General features: G+C 35.5%; 1 protein-coding gene across 2 annotated transcripts; it reads left to right on the top strand.

Annotated features, from left to right (window-relative positions):
* The first annotated feature begins 19 nt into the window (after positions 1 to 19).
* On the top strand, positions 20 to 17,053 carry LOC149783480 (uncharacterized). 2 transcript variants are annotated; one of them, XM_089933125.1, is made up of 8 exons: positions 20 to 445; positions 1,618 to 1,718; positions 2,820 to 2,855; positions 7,728 to 7,861; positions 13,206 to 13,330; positions 14,382 to 14,504; positions 16,477 to 16,605; positions 16,872 to 17,053. In XM_089933125.1, the coding sequence occupies exons 4-8, from the start codon at positions 7,745 to 7,747 to the stop codon at positions 16,906 to 16,908; spliced, it is 531 nt and encodes a 176-aa protein (XP_089789251.1). In that variant the 5' UTR covers positions 20 to 445; positions 1,618 to 1,718; positions 2,820 to 2,855; positions 7,728 to 7,744; the 3' UTR covers positions 16,909 to 17,053. The 2 variants fall into 2 exon arrangements, with proteins under 2 accessions (XP_089789251.1, XP_089789250.1); XM_089933124.1 differs by having other exon boundaries at positions 2,823 to 2,855.
* Positions 17,054 to 20,917: the final 3,864 nt, after the last annotated feature.

Genomic DNA, 20,917 nt, shown 5'->3' on the forward strand with positions numbered 1-20,917 from the left:
TAGGGTAGCGCGTATTCAGGTCAGCCACTTGCACCATTGTTGCCGGTCTTCCGCCCAATTGAGGTCAGCCCCTTGCTACATTGTTACCAATGCCCAGTACCGTGGCATCACCTCACCTGTTCCATTGCTATTGTATCTATACAACAACCCAACTTTCCTTGTCGCTATACAGACCCAATATTCCCCATGTCCAATTCCCCTTGACGCTAAACGTTTCCAGAGGTCTGAAAAGTCTTGACGCTAAACGTTCCCACGATCTTTTTGACTGGGATTTCCATTGACGCTACGGTATCCCCATTAACTAACTTTTGATAAAATTCAATGCTAACTTTGTAGGTCCTAATTGCAGCTTCCGGTGGACTGACAGCGGCGCTGCGTTTGGTTGATTACCGTTTAATCATCGATGGAGTGAAGATTCGTCGATGGGATTTTCTTTCTAACCAGAGTATTTTGTTTTCTCGTCTTTTTCAAGATAAAGAAAATCAAGTAATACGAGATAATTGTGTATGTGTGTGTGTACGTGTCTAAAATCTGAGCAAGATATTTGTTTTTTCATATATACCTTTCGAGGCCGGATATGTTTTCTCGAAACATCCACTATCCCGTCGAAAATTAAATTGTAGGTCCCACTTAGAAGATTGCACTTGGGAAGATATCACAATGAAGTATGTCTGCTAGAAAAATATGCCCGAATGTCAGTCGGCGAAATAATGTACAGAAAAACAAACATATTGTGTTAGCCCTAAATTATTACTTTTGGACATGCCGTAGGATGGACTGCACACGAGAATACAAATCCCAACGTTATAACTATCTTCCATGTTTTGGGATCAACCACCCTCGATCGCACATAGAATACAACTTTCGTCCGCCCACATCATTAGATCTTTGGTGGCTAAAGCAACTTTGACATGGAATTTTGTTGGGCCTCTGGATAAATTCTTGCTAATCATGTCTTTGAACTGCAAATTACTTTTGATATATAGAGGATCTCAAATGGGTAACGATTTAAAATTTAATTTATGAAACGAGTTGAATAATGTCCAGTTTTTGCGGGCCTTGGAGAGGAAAAGCTGGACATTATTTAACGAGTTTCACAAATTTAATATTAAATCATTACCATTTGAGATTCTTTTGATCACGTAGTTTTATTTTAGTAGAAATTTTTTTAGTTGGAAAAGTGATCGAAAAATTTCGTTCATTCTGACAGATGCTGTACCTTTCATTTGTTGTGCGTAAAAATAGTTCCAAATTAATTTGAAATAGCAAAAGTTTATTATACATTGGCGCTAACTATAAATTAAAGAATAAGCGTCTATCCAAATAAACAGATCATTTTACAAAAGACAATACATTTATCAACACAAAATGTCCAATGCATGTGATGTCACATTCTTTTATACGGTGCAGAATACCCGTTTGATTTGGCCTACACAATACAGTGTTTGAAATTCTACATCGCAACTAATCATTACATTGTTGCGATATTTTTGTGAAAAGAAGATTACTGGATGCATAAATACACATTTACTGTAATGTATTTGTGACCGGATATTTGCAATATTTGATTTGGAACATTAGATTGTACAGAAGACGTAAACAAATCTTTTTTTAAAGCTGGACTTGCATCACATACTTACCGCCTAAATATGCAGTGTTTGGATAAGTTCTGTCCGTTTGGGAGCTCGGATTATGTCTATATTCTTCTGTGACCAAAGGTGAGTTTTTTTACTTCAGTAAGTTCACATTTAAACCAAGCTTGTGTATAGGGTGGATTCCATACTACATATATACCGCCCATCCATCCCCGCTCCCACTCTCGTTATCCTCTAAGCAATACAGGTAGTTTTACTTGTTGTTATTGTTCTTGTCTTTGGGGTTTTGCCATTTTTCATGCTATGTTATACATGACATAATAAACCCCTGTTTGGGTAAATTAGCAATATTGAAACAGACGAGGCCATTTTTTCCCAATTTTCTTTTGCGAGTCGAATACAAATATTACGCCCAAAATTGTTGCTATGTGTCTCGTCCCCATGGAACTACTGTTAAAATATTTGAAATAAAAGTTTATTGGTGAATCATTCATTCCAAATGGATTACATTGTCATCATTGTGTCATTGAGTTTTCTAGTTCAAGGTTATCAAGATCGAATTACATTTGAGACAATTCACCCATGTAACACATATATCATACAAAACGTATCAACTAAAATATCCACATGTTACTAAAATATTACTCAAATAAAAATTGTCACTGCCAAGTATTTATGCAAAGTTTCTGAATTCTCTACATTAGTTTCCCAGTAATGACATTTCCACTGTGTCCAAATCATAGCGAATCAGATGTTAATCTAAAATATCTTCAAAGGTCTACTCAAGGTGAAGTTCTAGTCATAGGTTATAAGGCATTTTGTTTTCTCAGGCCGGACTGTAAACAACGCAGCATGCAAAGGGCCACAGATTTCAATTATGGATCTGTATCAATGCCTCATTACTCATTGTGAACTGTAGTCAGATATATATACAAACAACCACACCGTAATGCTCATATTCTAACAAATAATGTTTAAATCTAACTCTTGTATCAACATCAAAATAAGAGAGGAATCCAATGCTTTAAACTACGGAAGTAATTATTGTGGCATGAGTCCCTCTGGCGGATAGAACCCCAAATGTTAGGACAGTAGGGTCGAGATAGTTCTGATTATGACGGTGTCCTTCCGCTAACATATTGCTCAATGTGAACGAAAATAGTTGAGAATATAGTTATAAACCCGACGAATTACATCCGGGATTTATTTCTCGACTTTACGGAGAAGGCAGAGGACATTCCGATTGGGAGCTTTCATCTAATGTGGACATAGGACACAATTAATTTTACTATATGTTATCTACATTGGTTTCTCAGTACTGACCTTTCCACTGTGTGACAATCAATACAAATCATATGCTAATCTAAACTACCTTCAAAGATGACTTCACGGTGAAGTTCTCGTCAAAGGTTGACCTGCTCTTTTTTTAGATGCTGAACTGTCAACACATCACCATGTAAACAGAACACAGATTTCACTTCCGGAGCATCACCAAGGCCTTATTACTCACTGTGCACTGTCGCCGAAATACACACATACAACAACACCCTGAGCTCATATTATGAAGAATAAACAGTTACCTTTAAATCCCTACCAAAAATGCATAAATAAAACTCTTCTATCACCACCAAAATGAGAGAGGAAAAAATGTTCTAAAAATAGACTAGAACTACATTCGTGGGTACTGAACTGGAAGTATTAATTGTGAACTGATTCCTGACAGGGTTAGACAATTTCACCTCCATGGATAAAACTTCCATCCATGATCAAATCAATGTCTCTTAAATGCTGCTGCAAAGTTTTAAGGACTTTCATCCATGAATAGGACAGATACAGGCTTTTAGCTGACACCACTGTAACACAGACACAACTCAATTCCAAATGGCCGAATTTCAAAAATGCACAAAACTTAAAGTTTAATTGTGATTTTGCTAATCAAGATAAACACTTCAAATAAACTGTAATTAGTTTTTAGTTCTAACACCAATCTGGAAATTACTAGAAATTAAACTAGACTGTTTAACTTTCTTAGAAAATTCAATTTTAAAAAATCATACATATTTTGAAATGAAAATTTAAATTTAACTTAAATTTTAATGAAATTTTAAAACCTGAAGTTGACAAATTTTGTTCTATGGCAAAGTCTCTCCAATCCTTTGTCATAAACATCAATGGTTTTCCTTATCAGGTGTGAAGCAATTAAACCAAAGCTTGTCAATGAAAGGTAACACCTGAAATCTGGTAGCATCTAAATACGCAAGCTAGGTCTAACCAAGTACATGACATCATTTTCACCCATGAAGGGGAGGAGTCTTCAGATGTCAGGCTTCCAGTAGTATTGAAGAGTTGGTGAAGTTCTCTGAAACCAAGCTAGCATGCCTTCTCCTAACTATATAAGTGAGAGAGAGAGGATGATTCTTGTATTTTACATGCAGTTATCGTCACTGAAACCATGAAAGGGTACAAGAAGAGGAAGACAACTTTTTTTAAACCTGGATATATTCCACATAACAAAGGAGTCACATATCTGACTGATAATACTCTACCAAGTTCCAGTGCTGCATCTGTTCCAGTGACAAGAAGAATGGATGCAGACAAGTTCTCTGTCACAGCAGTGACAAAGCCGACAAATGGGGGTCTCAAGTCAGTTCAGGCACCAGACTGTAATGGCACACCTGGGACTGCAAACATTCTACAACCATCATCCAAAGCAAAACTGGACCTGAAAGAGACAAATTTGAATGAGCATGATGGGACACGTATGATCTGTATGAAAAAAAATGTTGAAATGTGGAATGATATCATTCATCGCCATGGCAATCAAGTCAACATATGTGGTAGACCAGAGTTCCAAATTGCTAATGAAATAAAATGGGGACTTGCTTGGAAGCATACTATGATGTGTAAAAACTGCAGCTTTAAGTCACCAGAGTATAAGTTGTATGATGAGATAAAAACAAATAAACCTGGGCCAAATCCTGCTGCTGTAAATATGATGTTTCAAGCTGGATTACAAGATACACCAATGGGCAACACCAGGGCTAGATACTTGCTTGCAGCCACTGACATTCCGCCACCTAGCAGAACATCTATGCAAAGGGCCTCCAACCTTGTAGGCAAAGCAACTGTGGAGATGAATGAAATGGACATGACAGAGAAGCTGAAACTAGTCAGACAAGTTAATGTTATGCGTGGTGTTCAGCATCCTGAGCAAATAAATGTTGCTTTTGATGCGAGATACAATGCCATTAGCTTTGGACATGAAAAGAAACCTGGTCAAAGTTCATCACAAGCTGTTGGAATTGCCTGCGAAACTGTTACAGAGAAGCGATACATTGTGGGAACTACAATAGAAAACAAGCTGTGTTGGACTGGAGCATGGCTGAAGGGAAAAGGTTTTGATGTGAAATGTCCAGGAGGCCATGTTGACTGCACAGCAAATCTGTCACCAGTTGCACCACATTCAGAGTATGAAATGGCAAGAGAAATGGGACAAAAATTTGTTCTGCAAGAGATTCTCATCAGACATGCAACAACAGATGGAGATGCACAGGCTGCTGCTGGCTTCCAAAATGCTTATACCATTCTGCATCCAATGTGGAAAGTAGAAAGACTGTCGGATCCCATCCATTTGGGTCGTTTACAGTTCAAACGGTGTAATTCTGCAATATTTAGTGAAAACATGTTTCCAGGAATAAGAACAAGAGAAGGAAAAAGGCTCAAACAGAAAATTTTCAGCCAAGACATTAAAGCACGTTGCGGTTTAATCTTCAAACAAATGATGGAGGACAATAGTGGTGATGTTAAAAAAATTAAATGTCAACTTCCCCAAGTATTGGATGCCACTCTGCGCTGTTATTCAGGGGACTGCTCCAAATGCCGGCAGTATTCAAAGGTCTGTGGGGGAGGAAGTACTAACAGCTGGTGGATGCGATCAGCATACCTGGGCCCTCATCAAATGACTCATCTCAACATGACAGAAAATGATAAGAACATCCTGCTAGAAGTTCTGAAAATGAAACTCTCCTGTGATGTTGTAGAAAGATTGCGAATGAACACAAACACACAGAAATGTGAGGCAGTGAACAGATCAATCAGTGTTTCATTACCTAAGAATGTGAACTATTCCACAAACTTTGAAGCAAGAGTGCATTCAACAATACACAGACTCAATAACAGCCTGGGATCATCACTGAAAAAAAAAGTAACACACTTGGGAGGTAAACTTTCAACAAGGACTCTGAGATCACTGGAGACAATGGATAAAGACTGCACTTACCATCAGTTGTATCAAAAGCATCCCAAAACCAGGAAACGTATTCTAGCAAGACGAGGAAATATGATACAGGCCCATCTGAGGTACAGGACACAGCAAGGCAATAGGAAGTCTGACTACTGCAAAGGACTGCTAGATACCAAGGGCGATCACTCCTATGCAAAGGTTTAGCAGGAGCCAATGGACACTGCAGACAGAAAAAGTTATCTTAATTCCATGTGCAAAATGAAAGCGCTCAAATACACCATGAATAACACATTGTACAGAAGGGAAAACTGTAGTGGGGAAATCCGTAGGTAACACAACGCATGTTATGTGCAGTTGTGTTACTTACTACCACCTGATGAGACCTATGGAGAGGTCGAAACAGTTTTCTCTGAATATGAAGACACAAATAAAGAAATTAAAAAGCAAAATAAATAAAGATTAAAAAAATCAAAATTAAAATAACATGACATGACAAGACATGACTTACTAGACTAGCTGAATGAATGAATGAATGAATGAATGAATGAATAAAAGGAAGGAAAGAAGGAAGGAAGGAAGGAATGTATTTAAGAAAGCACTGTCATACCAGCATGGTCTACTAAAATAAAGACCACACTCTTTCCTTTCTCCTTGTTACTCAACACATACATACATCCATCCATTCATCCATCCTTCCTTCCTTCCTTCCATGCCAGACATACATTGATATGGATGTGGGTGGGTGTAAAGGATATATCATGATACCTGAATTTATTCCATATTACAATTTCAACTTCAACATGCAGTCAGGATAGTCACCATGGCCAATGCAATGACCATAACCTTTGCAATACTGTCTATTATTATTAATGGAATGACACTCTAGAACCAGATGATCCACATTCACACACAGACTTTTATGGCATAAATGGGATGCATCTAGCTCCTTTGGTATAGTCAGACTTCTCAACTTCACCATCAGTGCCAGTCTGTGAACATGTTTTTTCTTCCACGTGTTTGTTGTGGGATCCTTATATGACAATAGGCCATATAATCCATTGGCTGTTACATTTCCTGTCCATATTTTACAAACACTATTATGTGCTATTACAGAATTCAATGAAATTTGTGCTGACAGGCTTTCAAAAAAATCCTCCATTGCAACTTCAATATGGTGTAGGAATACATTGCTGCTAATAATAATGAGTGTCATCTCCAACAGATACCATTTCTTTGAATTTATAGGGAATTTTTTTTTCTTAATTTTTAAATTTTTTAAAATTAACTTTAAAAAAAAATTAATTAATTTTTTAAAATTTTAATTATATTTTCGGATTGCTACAGTCAATATACACAAGGTGTGAAAATCTCATGTGTCTATCATTAATAATAAAAATATTATAGCAATTTAAAGTTGAATCAATGCTTCCCTGACAGGACATAGGACACAATTAATTTTACTATATGTTATCTACATTGGTTTCTCAGTACTGACCTTTCCACTGTGTGACAATCAATACAAATCATATGCTAATCTAAACTACCTTCAAAGATGACTTCACGGTGAAGTTCTCGTCAAAGGTTGACCTGCTCTTTTTTTAGATGCTGAACTGTCAACACATCACCATGTAAACAGAACACAGATTTCACTTCCGGAGCATCACCAAGGCCTTATTACTCACTGTGCACTGTCGCCGAAATACACACATACAACAACACCCTGAGCTCATATTATGAAGAATAAACAGTTACCTTTAAATCCCTACCAAAAATGCATAAATAAAACTCTTCTATCACCACCAAAATGAGAGAGGAAAAAATGTTCTAAAAATAGACTAGAACTACATTCGTGGGTACTGAACTGGAAGTATTAATTGTGAACTGATTCCATGTGCTTGACGAGAAGATGAACCCGCCAAGAGTTTCTGAATGTATAGCAAGGTGCCGAAAGTTTGCTGAAGTCACTGACACGGACACAGACCTAGCCATGTTCTATCTACAAGATGCAGACTGGGACTTATACGTACGTCTAACATTGATAATATGTTATTAAGTAAACTCGATACTTCATTTTTATGTTATTGTTCAGTAATTGTAAATCGTAAATGTAAACGTATGATATATATATATAAAGTGGAAGTGATGATCTCGTATGGCAGAAATTTGTCGTTTCCCACACAACACCCGGTAGGCTGTATTATTGCATATATTTGATATTGTTAACAGTATATCTTACAACCGTTTTGTTAATGCAGAATGCTTACAGAGTGCAACGTTTCTATGAACTTGACTTCATTTACTCATGTACACAATCTCTGTTATTTATATCAAAGGGCATAAATGAAAATGAAACTGAAAGTGGTGGCTTACGTAGATTACATTATCATGTGAAATAACTATATCATACTGGTTGTTGAATAACTTAGGTATAATACAATGCAGCGTATCATAATATTCATACATTTCAACTTGACGATTTTAAGGCGTGTCAACGCTTGTACTCATTGAATATTGTAAAAAGGAAAATTATAGCTCATCGTAAGAAACGTTTCTGCCGGAACATTTATTAAATAATCCATTGGTTTATCAAAATTTGTAAATACAGAAATTTGTATTATTTTGAGTTTTAGTCCATCACAAACACATTTTATAAAAGTTGGATCAGGTACAAATTTTAGTTTCTCTGTATTGTAATCTGCCGGATGCTATCGTAGCCACGTGATAAGGCTGTAGATTATCTGATATACTTTTTGAGTATCTTATCATTACGGTGTATCCACATATACTTATGAACGACTGTTTGCCTTTTGAAGTCATCCATGTATAAGCATATAATTAAATGTGTTCTCTATAATGTAGAGATATTAAAAATGTATATAATGCATTTGTATGTAGCCCATGATGAAAAGGTGTACAAAATAAAATAAAGCCAAATAATGTATAAAAACTTCGCAAATGAAAATATAAAATTTTCATTATTGACACAAATAAAATTTCTTTGGCAAAATCTTAATATTTATATAATAAATAAAAATCGTAAACATTTCAAAAATAATAATTCGTAACTTATTACAATATATTATACAGCTAAAACAATGTATAGCTTATAGATAGTCCGAATGATATTGTTTTTCTTTTTCTTGAAATTGAAATGGTTCTTTTATAGTTTGCTAATGAGTCTTTGGTATGTTCTGGTCGGGTCTTCCTACCATGTGACAAGTACGACATGATCTACAATATTGAGACACACCACCTCACTTACGATCCTTATGAAAATTAGTATTGAAAATATTATCAAGTAAATTACCCTTACAAACTATGCTCATGTAAATTACATACATACATACATACATACATACATACATACATACATACATGAAGTATTGGATAGTACGTAGTATTCAGTAGTATTCCAAGTTTAGGTTTTGGGTAGTATTCCAATCGTAGGTGTTATAGGGACTCAAACAATGAGTGTTGAATACTTGTTTGTGTGTGTCTTCTGCATTGTAGGATGTGTGTTGGATTTTAATCAACAAGGGTTTGATGGATTGTAGTGTGTTTGTGTATTCTTGGATAGGGCACGTGCTGATAACTAATAAAGATACTTTACTAATTGTTTGGAATTTATCAAACTGCATATGCAAAACATGCGAATGATATAGAGTGCAATAAACAGTAACATTACACACGTGAATCAACTCTGAAAATTAATGTCCTCGGGGCAAATAAAAAAAAATCCTGACTCGCCCCATGAAAACTATTGCAAACACCTAAACTGTTGTTATATTTAAGTACATACCTACATGATATATAGGTTAAAAAAACCAGTCCTTCTTTTACAAAAAATGATAACACTGAATGAAATTTAGATCACACAAACCATGTAGCCATGTAATACCAACTAATGTAGCTATAGGTGTCACTCTTGAGACATTTATTACAAAGACCATTAAATGGTTATTTATTAATTGACTTTAGACCTCATCGATGAATACATATATATATATATATATATATATATATATATATATATATATATATATATATATATATATATATATATATATATATATTGTTTGCAGGATCGTCGTGTAACTTTGTTGTATCTACTTCAATATAGGGTAGATAGTATCCCTTTTGGAATTTTTAGTTAACTATTTGCATATAATTTTATGTACAACAGTTTGTTGTATTAAAAAGACCCACAACTTTGTTATTTAACAAAGTTAACAGACAGTTCATTAAATTATGGATAGAAATAGCGACCTGATAATAAAACGTATATAAGCATATTATACAAATAGAGACATTTTTCCGAACAGTAGATTAGATTATAGATTCAAATAGGTACCTTGTTCAAAACTGTAGATTTGATTATAGAGACAACTATTGACACTGTAACAAACAGTAAATAAGATTAGTAATATTGATTATTGACTTGGTGAAATTGATGAAATACTGTTCATTGAGAGTAAGAGCAGATAGAATATTTAGGTAAATACTTCCTGCAAAATTAGTGTTAGAGTACATGTGAATGTTTAGACGAGGAGAGACAAGAGGGGGTAAACTAGAATGAATTTTATGCACAAGGGTGTTCGAAATTAAAATTTAGTACATCGGGGATACAATTGTTTTATTCCCAAGTTTTCTTTTGAAACAAGATTTTCTTTTATCTCGAGAAATTATTTTCTTCCTCAAATTAATACGATGGATATAATTAACTCATTTTATAAGTTATTAGATTATCAGCATGAATATTTTCTTTCGAGATATTCGAGACCTGGAAAATGGTTGGTTTTTAATGTGCAGATCACAAACAAAAAAATAAACAGACGTTGATAAAATTACAATAAACTTAAAACAAATGTACATTAGTGTTTGTTTGCATTTACTAAATAAGAAATACTGGAGATATTTTGAAAAGCCAGTTGACATAAACACTCAGAAATAAAATCACTTACCGTAAATGCTAATTTAATTAATTTAATTATACAATTAGTCATTTAAAATCTTGTTAAAATGCATTCCACCACAGTAGAATATCCCCACCCCCAAATACGTTAGAAAAGTTTAAAGTTTAGACGATTTTTGACATCGGTGATTTGCTGATTATTTTAGAATAAAGTCACTGTCATCTCTGGACCATGGGGAATTGTGTCACCCACCCTACATATTTGGGGACACGCAATATTTTAGGAGTTACATCAAAGATAATTAGTAGGACATGATGCTAAATAAAAATGAATTAATTTGAATTATGTGGTCTTCATTATACAGTCATTACATTACATGTATTGGTCAGTACTGTACAATCATTACAATATTGCAATATAACTTTTAGCAGGTACTCAATTAACTCAATAAAACAATAACAGGTTCGAATATCTAGTTAACCTGAAATGAGCTGCTCCATGGAATTTCCGTTCCAGATCTTGCTCTCCTGTAACCTTAGTGTGCACTCACTACCTTTCGAAACTTTATCATAAAAAATACTAATGATATGGAAACATCTTTCCAAAGATATAAATAAATAATTAAATCACAAATTGTGTATTTGCATAAATTTATTATTTTTGTCTTTATTGTCAACACAAAATAATTTATATCTTCCGTACTGTCGGAGTGATCGTAACTTCGAAAATACATTGTACAAACTGTTGCCCACCCCTTTTTAAGGCCAAACGCAGTCATTTATTACACATCGTGCATGTTCCATTACCAGATACTTTGCTTTAAGATAGGTATTCATTGCAATCTGTCAGTTTCTTTTCACCTTTCTTGACTTTGGACATTGCGAGTGGCAACAATGACCTGAATCCACTAATAAATGCTACAGGCGTATTTTTCATTTTTATTTGTACGAAAAATCGCCCTTAGCTTCAAGGTTGGTAGGAAATATTCCAAACTATTGCAGAAAATCCACAATCAACGCTCAATGTGCAACAAACAGGGTTCAAAGTGACTCTCACGGGCTGAAAGACACAGTCTCAAAACAGTCACAAGTTTTCATTCCGAGTACAAATATCTAGCACTTATAAGGGTTTGCTTTTTTTCATTGTCTGAAAATCCCATGTCAAATATCTGCACTCGGTTTGTGTTATTATTTGCAGAATGACACAAAACAAACGTTTGATCTAACACCATTTATGGCAAGCAGACAACTGAAAAACCCCCATAGAAAAACCACACGAAGGTTTAATCTATTTTAATGGGTTGATTACAGCACACTAAAACAATACACATGCTCAGTATTTTATCACGCTAATTTTTTCATAAGGCCTATCGGATTATAACTGAGTATGAAATATGGAGCTGACATTATGCAACATGTACCGTTATATCATTCTGTTTCCATATAGATTTAATAAAATTAATGTGATTATTACAAAAATCAGTATTAAATTATCTATCAGAAAGTACCATTTTATTTTAAATACCTTATAATGCCACTATTCGACTGCATTAACGTATGCCTTAGTTGCTTACAATATAATCTTAAAGACCCCATCTCCATATTTTTTATGAAAGGTTGTTTCTTGGGATAGAGGGAGATCAACCTATATACTCTAGGGACAGGTATGCTGCAGCAAAACATAAATTTTCTTGAGGTTTCACATCGAAGGTTTACTTTTTTTCAAAGTTAAAAATGTGCACTAAATGTAGTATCCCCCAGATGTACCTACATGTAACTGTATGTGAGAAAACGTCCAGCAGCTTACTGTATTTGAATGATTACCAGGGTCTTTCGGGATTTAGTTCCCCACCAGATCTACTAGCCGCAAAATACAAGATATAATGTGGTGTTAAACCTCATAAAATCTAAACCAAAGCACGCAGCCCACAGGCCCCTCACCCGATATATAACATTTCTCGAAGCAAAAAAGACACTCTATTGGGTTTGGCAATTTTATTATGGGTGTCAGAATATCAAACTTAAAAAGAATTTGTATTAAGAAACAGTTACTGATGTGCAAATGAATGCAAATTACTTTTGTTAATGTAAATATTTAAGTTCTTTCATAATTGAACTTACCCTGGCTAGCACTATTAGAAGAATAGTAACTGACATGTATATAAACTTTACATGGATAACATTTATTAATAGGCATCAAAAACAAATGGTGTACGCGTGTATTAAACGTGGTCTTTGACTACAGACTTTAAATAAATTTGATTGAAATCTGAAATTAATGACCTATTTACTGTTATAGAAAAACAAAATGATTAAACTTATTTCGTCGATTTTATTATCCATGCAAATAAATGTGTTTGTATGTCGGAGACATTAATTCTGATTTATTTTCATAATGTTAATCGCTATCGAACTTAACTTTGATCTAAATATTAATATATAAGCTTATTTGCAGAGATCACTGTTTGCATTTTTACGGGAAAGAGAGAAAAAGCCGTTCTTTCCATTGGATTCAAAGTCAAAGCCAGATGGAAACTGCAAGTCAGAAGGAAATGCAAAAATTGACAAGGTCGTAGAAAGGTAATCCATATTTTATTTACTAAATTTTGAAAGATTTGTTGGATTTGGTGTTCCGTGGCACAGCAACACAACCATATTGTTTAACGCCTGGAAGTAGCTTGAGTAAATTGAATTTCCTAAGGACATATTCTGGTAGCTGACAGAGACTGCTCCAATCGTAGGATTTGAATCCACACACGTGCGGTCAAGATTCTAGCAGACTAACCTCAATTCCACCATGGTTTCTGCCTCCATTATTCTCCTCTTGTTTTATTCAGGAGGCCCTGTGTATCAGACTCAATCTACACTAAATCTAAAATAAATTTACACTTGGGTGTGTCACGTATTTATCAGACGTAATCTACACTTATCTCCAAAATGTGGCTACCCAGTGGTGTTAGGTTTGCCTAATTTTTTCAAATTCAGCACAGCTAGAGCAAACTTGATTGACAATGTTCGAAAGGAATAAATTTAAACTTGCCAGTTATCGGGAAATTATGAATTTTGTATGCTTCGATATACATTTTTTAATGGGGTGTTGCGATTTATGTGTGACCAATATTAGTGTCACCAAATTTCTTTCATACTTTAATGAGAAAAGTATAGATCCAAATCGGCCATAATGTTCATTCCTTCAGATTGTTTTATATTATGTCATTATTTTTAGTTAATAACATTGCAATACCATTATTGTCTTGTTATACAACATTCATTGGTCTATCTTAATATTACATATTGATAACGATCTGTTTTGTGTCTTAAATAGTAGAGACCAAGTTTTAATATTACACATATATGCAATAGTAGATCCAGGTTTAAGATAACATTTTAATTCCATTTTGTGATTGTAACACTAGTTGTTGATTTTTGTTGGCATAACACCATGCGATCTATATATCAAATTATTACTTGGCTTGGTGAGAATGTAGTCAGTATGAAACATTAAGATACACAGGGACCAATGTCTGTCAGAAGCAACAAATCATGATTTAAATGGATATTTATATGTTTAGAAAGGGTTTTAACATGTTCGAAGTATTTAGATAATGGAAGCTACTTCATTTTCTCTTAGGTATTTTGTTCCGGAAGATCCAGAGTCTGTAGACGATGCAAAGCCAGTAAAATCCACGAATATTGAAAACGATGTAAATGATAAATCAGCAAGGATGAAAGAAGCACGTGGCATAACTGAGAGGTAAGTATAATGTGGTAAACTGGTGCAAAATATAAAATTTAGGTGACACAAATTTAACACGTAAGTTGAATGTGGTAAATTGGTGCATATAACGATGAAGAGTTTCAGATGATGAAAATGAATGTTGTACGATGACTGAGGAGGAGTAAGAGTATTTAAGGAAGGAGAGGGACATATATAATTTCGTTTTGTACGATGACTGAGGACATATAATTTCGTGTTGTACGATGATTGAGGACATATAAAATTTCTTGTTGGACGATGACTGAGGACATATATACTTTCGTGTTGTATGATGACTGAGGACATATATAATTTCGTGCATATATTAGCATGGAACAGAAAATATCATCAAGGGATGAAACTTTCTAAGCAAAACAAAAGTTCTGCATGGGTCTAGGTTTAGAAACTAATTTGTGATGTTTTATACCAAGCCAATGAAAATGGAGCGTCAATTAGGACAAACACTTTCAAGTGTGAGATTTAATACAGACTATCTGATTTAAGATGTACATTAATAGGAAGCAAGACGTAAATCAGGTGGGATTTGAGGCTAAATACGCAATTCAGCTACACTTATAATTAGGCTTTAGCTAGACCTCTAAAATGTTTTAGCTTGACACCTGGAACAATAGTTAGCTTGCGGCATGGGAAAATGTTTTGGGTTTCCATCTCATTTCCATGTGAAGCCTGAAAAGTGGTGGGTGTCATTTTAAATTATCAGTAATGGGCATCATTTAAAGAACGATATGAGTGGGACATCCTTTAATTAAATATGTTAATAACTAAAGTTATTTATTATTATTATTATTATTATTATTATATAAAAGTTTACCAAAGGTATTGGGAATTAGTAAAACATTATACTCTGCACAAATTATATTACATATAGAAACCAAACTCAGTTTCTTTTGTGCTCTTGGTAGCCCACTTATGCTGGATTTATTCTGTCGTAATAGAGTTTTGTTGACTCTAAAAGAGAATACATAGTCCCGAATCACATAAATTCAAGTTCGTATATTTGCAGTGCATTTCGCACATTTAAAATGATCAAATTCAAGTTCGTATATTTGCAGTGCATTTCGCACATTTAAAATGATCACATTTGTCGTTTATAATTAATGCAGATTTATTTTTTTGCTTAACAAATAAAACTAATATGTTCCAGATTAAGTCCTTGGAAAACAATAAAATAAAGCCCCGTTTTAGTGATCTCTGGCAAATCCAAAATAACCGTCTTCCGCAAAGTCCGCTACACCATCCTTCTAAACCCATGTTTACGTCTACAACAAGTTTAAATGGAAAAAACTCGTATCTCAAAAAATGGCTTTCAGAGCTTTTCTCCATAACCAAGTATTACTCTTCAGACAAGAGGCGTAAATCACCACTGAAATCCTTATAAAATCGCGTCTCCTGTTCATTTCAAACGGTATAATTTCAATTCACTACGGAAACCAAGTGGTTACTCCTACAATAATGGGTGGTTTCAACCTCTCCATAAAGGATGCCATCACTTCAATTATAAATATACGTATTCATTGCTTTTAATTTATATATCATTATTTAAATATAGATAGAAGGATTTATATGATTCTTGTGGTAGAGTTAAACTTTTTCAAAAACAGTAAAGCTTTTGAAATCCACATAATAACTTGAGTATGGTTGACCAGTTAAAATCAAGTGTTATAAGCTCGTTCATCACAGGTTATGGAAGGCTTCGTCTCCATTAATTGGTGATAGCTTAAAGGCTACATGTCTGTTTTTAAAATCCAGTTAACATTATAACATATTTGTTCTCTATTCAGACTGGAGAAGGCGGCTGGATGTAAAGAAAATTTAATTCGTGTTCATTTTGAGACTTTAAAACCCTATGATATTTATCATATTGTTGGCTGCATAGAAAATGAACTGTATGCATCTTCTTTGCTCTGGTTTCTCCTTTCATTGTACTATCTTTCGCCTTTTACTAAAGATTACCGGGGAGCTTTCTAGCAGGCAGCAGGAAGCTAACAGAATCTCCCCCCAGGATATCGGGTTTCATCAACAGGAACCAGAGAGGCGGACTGCTGCCACTCGTCACACAGCCCGCCGCGGGAGCCAGGTATTATTTCACTCTATCACGCGCTCTGTTTAAATTGATAAACATCATCAATTTAAAATTAGGATAGCTAAATATAAGAATTAAATTAAATTTAGTTTAATTTTAAGACCAAATCCCACCCATTTTATTTAAATAATTGTCCTTAACTACCGTCCTTTAAATTTCTTCTAAAGGCTATTTCCTTTAACCGTATATACCATATTACTAAAACCATGGTTATTACCAATGCAATCAGTGGATAAGCCTTCCTCCACAAATACTTTCAGGTGTAAAGCGTGGAGTCTGAAAGAGTTACTGTACTGACAGCTCACATAAATAAATGGGCCCAGGCCTTAGATTTGTCAGGAATCCCGGCCCAGGAGATGCCTTGGCTGCAAGTGGCACCAGCCTTCTACAAAACTGGTAGAGAGATTATTATCCTCTATCCCAACAAAGAGAAAAAACTAATCAAAACAGACAATCTTTATCATTAAAGACATGGTGGTACGCATTTCGCCCTTTCTGCCCTCACCAAAATGGCAGAGCGGAAAATATGCAGACCTGTACCTTACATGTTTTTGGTACGAAATACCACTGGACGACTTAACAAAATCCTTGGAAGAACACCTACAGATTAAAATTCATGACTGATGACGAGCCAGTTTCAAAGCATGGCCAGGATTGGAAAACAATTGAATCATGGTAAAGGCTAAGACAAAAGATCTATACAAATTTCCCGAATTCTTCAAAATACGCGGACTTTTTGTCCAATCATGGTATTATAATTACCACTTGGTGAGGCCATGCGGAAGTTGTGGCAATACAGGCCACAAAAAAGAGACCGTACTGTTAAACCGTACTGTTAGACCAAACTAAACCTATGAGAACGCAGTAGCCATTGAGATCATAAGGGAGGTCAGTGATCCAGAGCCTTCCCCGGATACTGTAGAAGCCGATGTGCCACTAACACAAATACCGACCACCTTCAATACAGATGCGAAGTCGATGGGAGAAGCAGCAATAACATCGCCCATCACTAACACTCTCACAGCTAACAATAATGACACAACTACTACTGAAACAAACATGAAACAAGCGCAGACAGACTGGATCTCCAGAGAGTAAAACTTGAAAAGCAAAGAGAACGATTTTCAAGCACAGATCAAAGTAACAGTCCAAACTGGGAGCCTCGACCCTGACTAAGGCCGAGACGGATACTAACACGGATGATGGCAGGGAAACTCCCATGACAAAAGCAACAACAAAAAGACGGAAGGAAAAACAGGCAACCCCCCTCCCCCGACAATATCCCTACCCTGAAAGGAACGGAAGCAACAACACAAATTTAGACAACACCAGACAGCGAACATCTGGAACCACCAGAGGGACCCGCAGACAACGTAACAGACCAGGCCCCCAACACAGTGAACGATAGCACAGCAGACCATATCTACCAAACGAACAACAACAACAACAAGCAAAAAGACGACAAGGGAAACGAAAACAACCAACACACACAAAATGACTCTAACACACCAAACCTAAACTAATGAAACATGTAGATAATGCAAACACAAACATGAAGACCACTTTTATTATATTGCCACACTGTACAAAAAGGTATTCTTAAAATACTATCAGTCAACACAAATGGCATAAACTTCGAAAAGGCCAAAAAACTGATTGAAATAGCAAAAACACTGGACATAATTTTGCATTCAGGAAATACATAACATAGAAAAAGTAGTTACAAACTATATAAAGGACATAATAAACGCAGTCTTAATCATCCAAAAAGACCCAATATGCAGCAGATTAGGTGTAGGAATTATTATAATTGCAAAAGATCTCAAATCAGACTGGACAATACTACCAACCCCAGAATTTCTGAAGGGACGACACATACACCTAGTACTAAACGAAATTCATTCTAGAGGTGTCTCGTAGTAGACCACCTAATGATGGGGTGGGGTGCTCCCAGTATTATCTTTCATTATTTCAGAAGACCCACCCTGGCTCGATGTTCTTAGAAATTGAACTAGTGATAGAGATGCAAAGCTGCGAGCCCCAAGTCAGCGATGCCGACAGTTAAATTACTGAATGCACAAAAGGTGAAATTCAAATAAAGAACAAATTTAATGCCATTCAATTACAGATAGTCCTTCCTCAAATGAAATCAAATATTCAATACCCTATCACTGGTCTTTCACTCGATCCAGTAACGGCCTATTTCATCATCTGACTTAGTGTGATAGACTTTCCTCCTGTCCTGCGTTTCTACTCATCTGCAGTATTTCTTGACTGGTACCCAGTACCCTTTCAGTCCAACAACCACGTCCTTCACCCTTCCACTTCCTCCACTTCCGTTCTCTCCTTTTCGTGTCTCCCAGAGACTCGGGACCAACTGTACCAGGGTATTTCCTTTCTCTGTTTCCTACAGCTCCTCCAGTCCTGAAAAGTTTCCTGTCCGAACATACACAAGGACATTAATATATTCCTCTAGCTATCTAGCTTTACACTAAACAACAATCTATCATCAGATAAGCCATTACCATCTTTGGTCATGCATTCATGCACATCGAAATACCCCTACTTTCTGGTATGGTATAGACTATATCAACTGCTTATCATGCATATATCAATATATTTCATCACATCGGTATATATAGATTCTCAATCTTATAGAACAGAACAATATCACATAATCAGACACATTTCTGTACCTTACACTCCTACAAAGCGTACACAGATATCCATATATCAATGCGATGATATATCCTTACATATTATACTCCAACAAAGTATACACAAATAGTCAGATACTCATATTAACTAATGTTGCATACTGCAACCTTTATACAAAGTTATAATTCAATTCAGCATTTGCTAATCTAGAATATCACATGAACAAATGAACCAGGTTACTACGAATTAACCATATAGCGAATTGCAATATTAATTCTTTACTGATTTTGAACAATAAGGCTTAGTTGATGTATCGAAGTTTAATTTTCTATAAAGTAAACCTTGGCTAACATGTCTAAATGACATGAACAATTTTCTAAAACATGATTTGTAAAAAATATACCGGTATGCCTAGCTAGATGCATGATAAATTCTTGACACCGCTCCGGTGGCCTAGTGGTTAGAGCGACCGCCTCGGATGCGGGAGGTCGTGGGTTCTATCCCTGGCCGAGTCATACCAGAGACTTAGAAAAATGGTACTAACAGCTGCCTCGCTTGGCGTTCAGCATTAAGAGGTTAGTGTTAGGACTGGTCGGCCTGGTATCAGGATAATGTGACTGGGTGGGACATCATGCTACATGTCTGCGGTATGATGCCCCAGTGCTAGACATCACTATAAACTGCCACATTGCAGACATCGTAGCGATATGACTGAAAAATTGTTAAAGCTACGTTAAAAATCAAAATCACAAATCACAATTCTTTACATAAACATTGCTCATATCTCAAAATATGTATGTCGATCAAACGCTACAAATGAATCAAACTCTACTAATGGTAATTCTACCTAATAACGATTCTAGTAATGAAGTATACATGCTGCACATAATTAAAGTACAATTTTCTTGCAGTAATATATTGTTACAATCGAGCAAATAAGTCACTGACCTTTCCGTAGCTCCCTTGCAATTCACAGAATAACAATGTTTTCCGCCAATTTCGAACGGGGTTGGAGTAGCTTAGAACTTCCTTACGTAATTCCTCAAGACGGTTTAGCGTCTACTGACGTTTAGTTTCAAGACACTATATTTAAACTTGCTATTCCAGTGGTGGCCACGCCTTGCCCAATTCTGCGTGGATGTCGATTCATCCGTGGTCTACATAATTAGCAGACATTGTCCCCTCCCCGGCAGTCTGTCAAGGGTGGATTTACGACCCACACTTGATGTTCCTTTGAGCCAACACCGGTTATTCATAACACTTACATGTGAATCTCTCTCAGCAGCATTAGGTGCCAGTAACAAGTTCCTATGGCCATGTTATATACAACTGGTTTTATCCCGTCTTTTTTATGTTGGCTTACACTCGCAACATTTTTGAAGCGACTAATTAGCCTCAGAGTCTAGCATATACATTTTGCAATTTGGCTATTGTTTTTTTACTTATAACGTGACATTAGTATTGTAAATTTATATTTACCACCAAGACGCAACCGCAAGACAGCCTTTATTCTTAATTTAATGGATCATCTAAAGGATTATGCACAATATAAAATAATAGTCTGCGGTGATTTCAACTCAATTACCGCTGAAATTGACAATACAAGGAGACTCACCCAAAGGGACATATATATTCTTCCCAATATTCA

The sequence above is a fragment of the Sinohyriopsis cumingii genome, chromosome 14 (genome assembly GCF_028554795.1).
Source record: "Sinohyriopsis cumingii isolate HCF-2022 chromosome 14, ASM2855479v2, whole genome shotgun sequence".
In the NCBI taxonomy this organism is placed as follows: domain Eukaryota; kingdom Metazoa; phylum Mollusca; class Bivalvia; order Unionida; family Unionidae; genus Sinohyriopsis; species Sinohyriopsis cumingii.

What these genes read in the sequence shown, in the direction of transcription:
- LOC149783480 (XM_089933125.1), top strand. Translation starts at nt 7,745, where the DNA reads ATGAACCCGCCAAGAGTTTCTGAATGTATAGCAAGGTGCCGAAAGTTT. An exon ending in ATGCAGACTGGGACTTATAC is followed by an intron (nt 7,862 to 13,205) that starts GTACGTCTAACA and finishes GCTTATTTGCAG; the next exon opens with AGATCACTGTTTGCATTTTT. An exon ending in CAGCCCGCCGCGGGAGCCAG is followed by an intron (nt 16,606 to 16,871) that starts GTATTATTTCAC and finishes AAATACTTTCAG; the next exon opens with GTGTAAAGCGTGGAGTCTGA.